Raw genomic sequence first — 9056 nt, forward strand, 5'->3', positions numbered from 1 at the left:
GAGGGGGGTGTTGGCCCGGCCCGGCCGGCTCCGAGCACGGCTCCTGCGCCTCGCGGGGTGCCGGGGGCAGCTTCCCGCCCGCCCGTCTTTCTTGCCCCCCGGGTAGGCACAGAAAGGCTATGGCCAAAGGCAGGATCCCTTTGGAGGTATGCTACCTCCGTTCTCTCTCTTAGAGGACAGTGTAAGTCATGTTTAAGGAAACACCTGGGAGAAGCTCTTCCATTTTCTCCCTACACCAAGGTGTGTTTTTGCCCTGGCAGGCCCGGTGGCTGCCACCCGCACTCGTGGCCTGCAGTGACTCACCAGCGGCTCCCCCCGGGCAGGCAGCAGCCCGATGGGGCAAGCATGGTGCCAGGCTGCACGCTGCGGGGCAGAAGCCAGAGCTGGCCAATGGGGGATAAGCTCAGTTTCTGCCACTGTCAAACAGCACCAGGTGTTGGTGTTCCCACATGCAAAAGGACCCCAAAAACAAACACCTACCCCCCACCCCCCCAACCCAAAATCAACCTCTACATGTTCAGGGAATGCTGTAAAATACCTACATGTTTGAAAGTAGGAAGTTTTAAATACATTTTTTTTAGAAACAAAATTGGCAATGGCAACTATGTAACACTGTTACCACTGTATTACATAAAGACAAATACAGAAGTGACTTTAGATTTTAGAATTCCTTCTCCCTTCAAACTTTTAAAAGAAAAACCACCTTTGGTGTATGTGAAATGCCAGCTCTGGTGGTATTCTACTGTTGCACTTACTGCAGAAATTTTCCCCTTCCCTCCTTGCTCTGCTTTTGTTAACTCCAAATTGAAATGCAAAAGAATATCACAATAGGCCAGAGCTCAATATATTAGGTCTTTCAGTTTATAGCATAGTGCCCGTCAATTAGCAGTAGCAGTTGTTATGGGGAAGCACCTTTCCTCTGAAAGTATGGGTACTGTACCCTCAGGAAGAGGGTCCCTCTCCTATTTATGCTAATAGTCATGCTTCAATTGCTCCACGCCTCTCCCAGAATGACTCAGATAAATTACACCAGCAAACAGACATTTACTCTTCCACCGCAAAGCTAGAAACTTGAAAAGATATTCAGCCTCCTGAGAGCCTGGAGGAAAATACAGCCGTTAAGTCACAACTGTCAGAAAAGGCACACAAGATAAATCATGCTTGAGGTTGACATATGCATCCCCTGCAACTGCCTGACATACCCCAGATATTTCAAGCTTTCCCCCTCATTTATCTAATATACAGAAAATACTAAATAAAAGTCCATTCATTAGGCATTTTCCTCTAGGAAATAATTCTCACATAATTTTAAGTAAGAGGAACTTATTAAAGGAACATGCTTTAATTAAAGGATAGAATGACTCAGGGTTTCATTAGTCAGATGTGCAGGCTTTCATGTTCAAACTACTGGTTACCAACTGAGAGGACACCAACTCAGAGATGTGACATCCAACAAATTAATTGTCAGAGGCTGTGTAAAATCACAGAACCATCAGAATGGTTTGGGTTGGAATGGACCTTAAAGTTCTTACTCTGCTGCCATGGGCAGGGGCCCCTTCCACTGGGCCAGGATGCTCAAAGCCCCATCCAACCTTGCCTTGAACACTTCCAGGGATGGGACATCCACCCTTTGGGCAACCTGTTCCAGGGCCTCACCACCCTCACCAAAGAAATTCTTACCAATATCTAAACTAAATCTACTCTCTCTCAATTTGAAGCCATTCTCTCGTCCTGTCACTACATGCTCTTGTAAAATGTCCCTCTCCAGCTTTCCTGTAGGGCCCTCTTTAGATACTGAAGCGCCACAATAAAGTAATCCCAGAGCCTTCTCTTTTCCAGGCTGAACAAACCCAACTCTCTCAGCCTTTCCTTCTAAGAGGTGCTCCAGCCCTGTGATCATTATCTGCATCTTTCCTCTGGACCTGCTCTGACAGGTCCATGTCTTTCCTGTGCTGAGAACCCCAGGGCTGGACACAGCACTGCAGTTGGGGTCTCACCAGAGCAGAGCAGAGGGGCAGAATCCCCTCCCTTGACCTGCTGCCCACACTGCTTATGGTGCAGCCCAGGATACAACTGGCTTTCTGGGCTGCAAGCTCACATTGCCAGGTCATGTCCAGCCTCCCATCCACCAGCACCCCCAAGTCCTTCTTCATCTCAGCCTATAGTTATACAAGGAGTTGCCCCAACTGAGGTGCAGCACTGGGCAGAATATGCAGGCAATTTCAGTTGCACTCCAAAAATGTTGGGTATTTGTATCACAAAAAGCATCATTCAACTTAGATGACCACACACATTTACAGCCTTCTTGACATTTTTGCAGAGAGGAAACTGAAATACAGCTTCACTCTTCACAGGCAAATGAAGCCAGATCAGCTGGATTTGTACTGAAGGCTGCCTAAACCCTCAGAGAAGATGGGTTAACATGGCTCAACTGCACAGGTTCTAACCTGCTTACAAGGGCTCAAACACAAACACAGGTGAACTCAGGTTGGTCCAGCCAACTCTACCAAAACTGTAGTTGCTGGTAAGTGTTTAGTTAGGGGGTTTACATCAGGGTTATACTCCAGCCTCACCCAGAGAACAAGCCACCAACAGAATGAGAACTCTTTTTCTCAGTACCTCTCCTACTGCCTGGTCCAATGATAAGGAAGCTTGTACTTCTACTACAGAAATCCAGTGTATATATAGCTCCTTTGAGAACTTGACTCTGGAATTGCCTATGGTCAGAATAAGGAGAAAGAGCAACACAGTGTTATTGATGCATTTCAGAAATAACCAGAATGCAGGTCTTGGTCAAATGCCAGCAGGAAGGCTGCACACATCAGGACACCAAACCAACACATTACAGATGCCTCACCTGGGTAAACTGGTTAAAAAAAATGTTCTGCAATATGTCTACTAGCATAAAGGGCAGATGCATTCTTCACAGGGATCCTGAATACGTACATGCTCTTAGGTAGTTTTTAGGATGAGCAGAAACTCATGTTTTAGGGAATGTCGAGAACAACAACAAAATAATACTGACTGTGTGTGACAGCCAAAGTTCTTGTGGAACTTCCAGTGAGAATTTAGTGTGGTGGGGATTGCAGAAACCTGGCTAGTCACAGAGCAATTTCCTTGCAGGAAAATGTTTTGATCTTGTCAGAAAAGAAGCTGTAAGCTGGGGTCCACCCAATGCCTGCATACCAAAAGACTGATGGCCTCTGACACTACCAGCCCGATCTCTGCCAGTGCTGCTGGATAACTCACAATTGCATCAGAGTGTCTGAATGCTATCCATCTTGAAAAGATAGTGACAATTCCTGCAAGAGAGATTAGCAAAGGATTTTTCTCCAACACATCATTCTTTTGAACTTTAAAAAGTCTTTGTCCATATAAGCAAAAACTACTTTTATTCATTCTGATGCAACTTAGGTCACAAAGGGAGCCATTTCTCTCTGAAGTGCTGGGTCATGACAGGAGATTCATGAAACAGTATCAGAGTGCAGGTTTGGTCACCAAGAAAATATCAAGAGTGGCCTGCAGAATCCCCCAAAATTCACATGACTAGAAGAAATATAAAGTCAGATTCATTATTCTGCTAAAATCCCTGAACAAATATTCTGTATTTTAAATCATTTGTCAAGATTTACTTGCAATGTAGCGTGCTCTGATGTGCCTTCAAGTAATTAATACTTTTCAAAATATGTAAGGAAAAAACCCAAAACCCTAATTTGTTCAAATGGGTTCAAATGACACCTTAAATGAAGTACATGAAGGCAGAAGAAAATGATAATATTGTGAGATAACTCATACTGAGAGACTATACCAGAAAGTTCCAAGAGAGCAGAGAAGACACTGGAAGTATTTCTGCATCTGTAAGAAAGCTACAAAGAGTAAATTAAATTACTTTATTAATTTGTTAACATCAGAGTAAATACAAACCATTTATATTGATTCTTGAGTGATACTGAATACCTAAGAGAAAAATTCAGATTTATTGTTTAGTTTAAACTTATTTAAATTATTTCAGTTGCATCACGTTTCCAGTTTAGAACAATCTGGTTTTAAATTATTCTTTCCACAGGGAATAGGTTAGATGAATTAATTTTCTGTTGATATTCACAGTGTTCAAAAATTCCGTATCTTCTTTCCTCAGATTAGAATCAAAAACCTGGTTTGGAGAAAAAAAAAGTCATGAGAACATTGCAAAGACTAAAGCACACATATTTGTTCAGTATTAGTATTCTTTAATTTAGATGGTCTGGTTTTAAGTTCTTGATTCTGATAAGTAACATTAATTAAGTGGCCTTTTTTGTTTTAAAAGGAATTTTTAAGAAGTTTACTATATTCATTTTTGTGAGAATCTGTACTTTATTTTTAGATCACTAAGCTGACAATATTATTAGGAAAAGCTCAAGTCTGAAGGGAAAGAATTGAAGTAGTTGAGAACGTGACATGCAATAGTTTGCATGGATATCACTGTACCCGAAACTGTAACACACTTTAATATTTGGAGCAATCATCAACTGCTGGTTGATAAACAACTGGATGATAAAACTGCTAATATATTCTTGAACTTCCTATTAGTAGTTCAACTACGGAATGTTTCTCAAAGGGCACTGGCTGGCCAGGCCACTATTACGATCACAAACATTCCTCTTGGGCACAGCCATTGAGATCTGCTACAGTTAGTCGGTGCTGGGCTCCTTGGAGCAGCACATCCCACAGCTTTGGCCACACCTACAGTGCCCTATAGAGTGATACATATTACAGCACTGGCAAATACAGTGAGAATAGTCAGTTTTCTTTCAAGTGTGTAGATATCTTACTGGAGGGTGCAAAAAGTTAAAAAAAAAAAACAAACTAGGTACGTGAAAAGTCTCCCAACACAGCAACACAAAAAATTTTCAGAAGGTTGGCTTATCTGTTATTTTTACCCAATGCACAGTAGTGAGAGGTGAGCTTCAAAGCTTTGGAAGGGGTGTGGCAATGTGGAAGGAATTAAGTGCCTTGGATTCAATCAGTAGCAGCAAGAGCTACACCACCTTTACCCCATTTTCAAGAGCATGGGTTAACCGCAGTGCAAAAAGAGGTGTGAATATTATTCAGTTGGCTTGGCCTAGTAGATTTGTGAACTTACCAGTATTAAAGTTTCTTTTTTACACATGCTACTCGGAAAATAATGCCTTGGAAGTCATGTTGGGGGGACAGGTGTGACAGAAACACTTCTGCAGCCTGATTAAAAAAAATTCCTGAATATGCACTTTAAAAAGCCATTTCCATTATTTTCCAATGTAACATTCTTAGGTGCCTTCATCTCCTGTACTATAAGAGATGAAAAGCAGAAAGAAGCAAGAAAAATAAGAGAGGAAGCTACTCAGAGTCAGGCAGGAAACTACTTGGCTGCACAGAAAATGGCCTCACCCTTTTCACTGACTTTTAGTTTATATTTTTCTTTTCCTTGTTTGTTTCAAGAGAGTTTCCTTCCACTTGGAGTCACAGAGCTCCTGCAAAGGCAGCTGACTGCACTTAGGTAGATAGCACTGATAAATTGCATCTTATTTTAAGTAATGGTTTATCTCAACTGAAAAGGAGTGTCCCAATCAGTCACCACCATAAATGACATAATGATAGGGAAGAAAAAGTGCCTTCAGTTTTCTGGTGTATTCCCTGATCCTACTGGCAAGATGATGGGTTACATAGATGAAATGGATGCATTGATGTATCTTAAAAAGGGTCACTGTAGAAAGGTGAAAAACTTTTCTCTCTAGGGGAAGTTTGTTTTACAGAAATAAGAACAAGAGTTTCAACCCTGGGGAAGAATATAATTCCAAGAATTCACTTGAGAGATAAATTCTGAGTTTAAAACAAAACAAAATCTTAAAAAATGAGCACCTCCAGGCTAACTGAAGAAGAAATAAAAAATGGAAATCAACTTCCTGGTTTTGTATGTCCAGCACTTTTGTATCCTTTTGGTCTTCTATTACCATAAATCACTCCTCCCTGCTACTCCTAAATCTTCACTTGCCAATTTCCTATTAGTTGTCTTATTTCTTTGATCAGTGTTGGCAGTACTTTAGAAAGGTTCATTTGGATGGGGTGATGTGGACTTATTCTTCAGCCACCTTTGCTTAGGAAGAAAACTATTACTGCAAGAGTAATGCCAATGTAGTTGTAAGATAGGAGCATAAAATATGAATCCACCAAGTCTGTCTTTCCTTCTGCAACCTCACCAAAAGAGGACTTGCTCAATGATTGTAAATTAACAAACATGGTATAAAGCTTGTGAATACCACTACATTCAAAGAAAGAGGCTTCAGTGATAGATGCCAAGGCCACAGGAAATAACAGGGTTTCAGTCTCTTGGGCCATTATAGCTTCTAGCAGAAAACAATGGCTATTAGTGAGGCACAATGTGCAAAACTGCTCATCACACCTAGGAGAAAGATAGCTTGGGTCAGCTGAGTCCCAGCTTGTATCGTCTCAAATTACACCTCACTTTGTACACAGCTAAAATTAAACTCTTCTGTAGTTATAAAGGCACTAATTGGCAGCAATGGAAATGCTAGGAAAGATAACAAAATAATAATGAAAAAAATCCCACCACAGAAAAAAGTCCTGAACCAACAACAATTCACCCTGAATGTAATTAGAAAAGTATCAGATTAAAACTGTAACTTGCCACAGCTACTCCCTAAGAAGAATGCTTTTTTAGTAATACTACTTCTGATTATTCCTCTCATTACTCATTGAACTGCTTAGATACTATGACCTAGATTGAGAAAATGGTGGCTTGCCTTCCTCACAAAAGCAGGTGCAGACACCAGAAACATTGTAGAGGAACACTGAAATATATTAATGAATTCAAAGCCATTCTCACTGTAGCCTAAGGTCACCTATGTGGGGCATTAGCAAGAAAATCAGGTTTAATTCCAATTAGCTCAGAACAGGGAGGTGACCAGCCAGAGTCAAGTGCAAAAACCCCAAAAGTGTTCTAACCATTATGGAGCTCTAGCCACGTAGCTAGTCCTAACTGACCCTGTTCTGGTAATACTGGAGCTAGAATTTGCTAACCTACATAAGGATTTGGTTCCTTCTGCACATCGTTTATGTTGGAAGCAGTATGTTGATGTGATGTCTGTTTCTTCAGAGAGAACTAGAAGTGAAACTCCCAACTTGTGTTTTTTAAATTCTTAGAAAGTCATCACTGCCAAAAGCCATATTTAGGGAATATTAGGCACATGACTCACTTCTAGTCCTTGTTCTGTTAATTCAGATACACTGTGAAGTAAGGAGTACCTCAACAGCACAGTTTGAGGTTTTTTTATATTGCTAAGGTGTTATTCTATAAAGTGACTTTTCAAAAGCAGTATTAGCTGATAGCCACTGGTAGAAAGGTTTGTTTCTGAAATCTTTCCAACTTTCACTTAGTCATTGCCATAGTTTTCTGCAAAAGCTAAAAAAAGCCTAAAAATTACATTAGTTTTATAAATGAGCTTTACTGTTTGGACTGACTACTGAACCCCTCATCACAACAGTAGAGCCTGGTACAGAGCTGTTCTTAGACACCTAAAGTGGCATTCCCAGGTACTGGAGCTCCCCAGACTGCAGGCCATGCTTGAAACTAGAAAATAACCTTGCTGTGGAGATTGTGTATATTTCTCAGAACAACACACTGTGCAGGTATTAGTGAACAGCATTTCATACAATACCTTGTTTTTCATAAAAATGATTCTAGAGGCAAATCTAGCCAAATTTTTGTGGAAAAGTTTACCAGAAAAAACTAGACAATAATTCTGAGGAGCTGTTATCCAAAAGGTAAAATTGTCTGGATTTTAGCCAAGCTGCATAGAAGCTCTACACTTTGAGGACAAACAATGCAGGCTAAAATATATGATTGCTGTAAGTCACTTCTTGATAAAAAGCTAAGGAGCTTTGTTTCCCAATATGACTAAAGCAGAACAGCACTGGGAAAACTGCCTCAGGAAGTCCACACAATATAAATCATAATCAGATTTTCCATACCTTTCTAGACACAGGAACTCCTAAAATATCAAACCAATGCGACTAGAAGTTGAATACTAAGCCAATAGATTCTGCAGGCGTATTTCTCAAAACAGATCTGTGGGCTACATATATCCATATTTATCACTCTATATAGACACCTATTTTATAAGAAAATCTGAACAACAGTATAGTTTCTCAATGAGATTTCCTGAACAAACCCAAAATGAAAGCTAAACTAGTTCTCACAAAAAGCTACACAAAACTCACCCCAATTTCCAGTAAGTAATAACAAAGATGTCTCTTTGGCTCTTGGAGCTCACTGCTCACCTCTTGGCCCTGTAAATAGTTTATTTGTAGATGGACTTGTCTGGAAAGATTTCTACTTTGGTTTATCTACAGGCTAGTAAGTAATATGCATAGAACTATCTGAGTAATGCCATAGTAATGCTGTGATATGCATAAAACATTTTTGGTGATGCTCAGATATTGTGTATTACAATGAGATTATATTTTTGATGGAGATCTGCAGTATATTGTACAACATAAATACTGTTATGATAATGGCAGTAACATTTTTTTTATCCAGATTTTTCTTCGTCATATATTGTATCTGTCTTACAAAGTACTTGAAAAATTATTTCATATTCAACACCTATATTGTAAGTATCTCCTCGTGCACTTTGAATTAAACAGCCTGATGCAGAGTCCATGGTATAAATAGGAGTCTTCGCATGGACTTCACTGAACTAAGGAAAAGCATTTGAGATGGAAATAGAAAATCTCTTGAGGGTTGTACAAAAGTGCTACCCTCAAACATACCTTTCGTCTGTTGCCAGTGTTAAGGATTTCAAATCAGTGATCATTATTAGCAGACATCACTATCATGATTAGATTCTTACTGTAACCTTCTCTGAATTTAAATTACATGGCATGACTCGCTGATCCCCAAGAAAGCAAAAATAGCTCAAACCTTGATTCACACAATGAAACTTGGATCCCAGGAAACATGTCTCCCATCATGCATTCCATTCAGAATTTCAACATCATCTTCTGCTATTGTAAAATCA

At 40.1% G+C, this 9056-nt stretch overlaps 2 protein-coding genes across 2 annotated transcripts in view; both read right to left on the reverse strand.

Annotated features, from left to right (window-relative positions):
* S1PR1 (sphingosine-1-phosphate receptor 1) overlaps positions 1–2712 on the reverse strand; it is a 7025-nt gene extending 4313 nt beyond the window's left edge. Inside the window, exon 1 of the mRNA XM_008630233.2 lies at positions 2620–2712. The gene's annotated coding sequence lies outside the window, so the exon portion shown is untranslated. The remainder of the gene's footprint in view (positions 1–2619) is intronic.
* Positions 2713–3873: 1161 nt separating this feature from the next.
* The window catches only part of LOC103612762 (uncharacterized oxidoreductase ZK1290.5), a gene marked incomplete at its 5' end in the record, with an annotated part of 45392 nt that continues 40209 nt past the window's right edge, over positions 3874–9056 (reverse strand). The window contains 2 exons of the mRNA XM_017729587.1: positions 3874–4153; positions 8960–9056. Coding sequence (XP_017585076.1) covers positions 9043–9056 — 14 coding nt within the window. The remainder of the gene's footprint in view (positions 4154–8959) is intronic.

The sequence above is a fragment of the Corvus brachyrhynchos genome, unplaced genomic scaffold (assembly GCF_000691975.1).
Source record: "Corvus brachyrhynchos isolate BGI_N302 unplaced genomic scaffold, ASM69197v1 scaffold101, whole genome shotgun sequence".
Lineage (NCBI taxonomy): Eukaryota > Metazoa > Chordata > Aves > Passeriformes > Corvidae > Corvus > Corvus brachyrhynchos.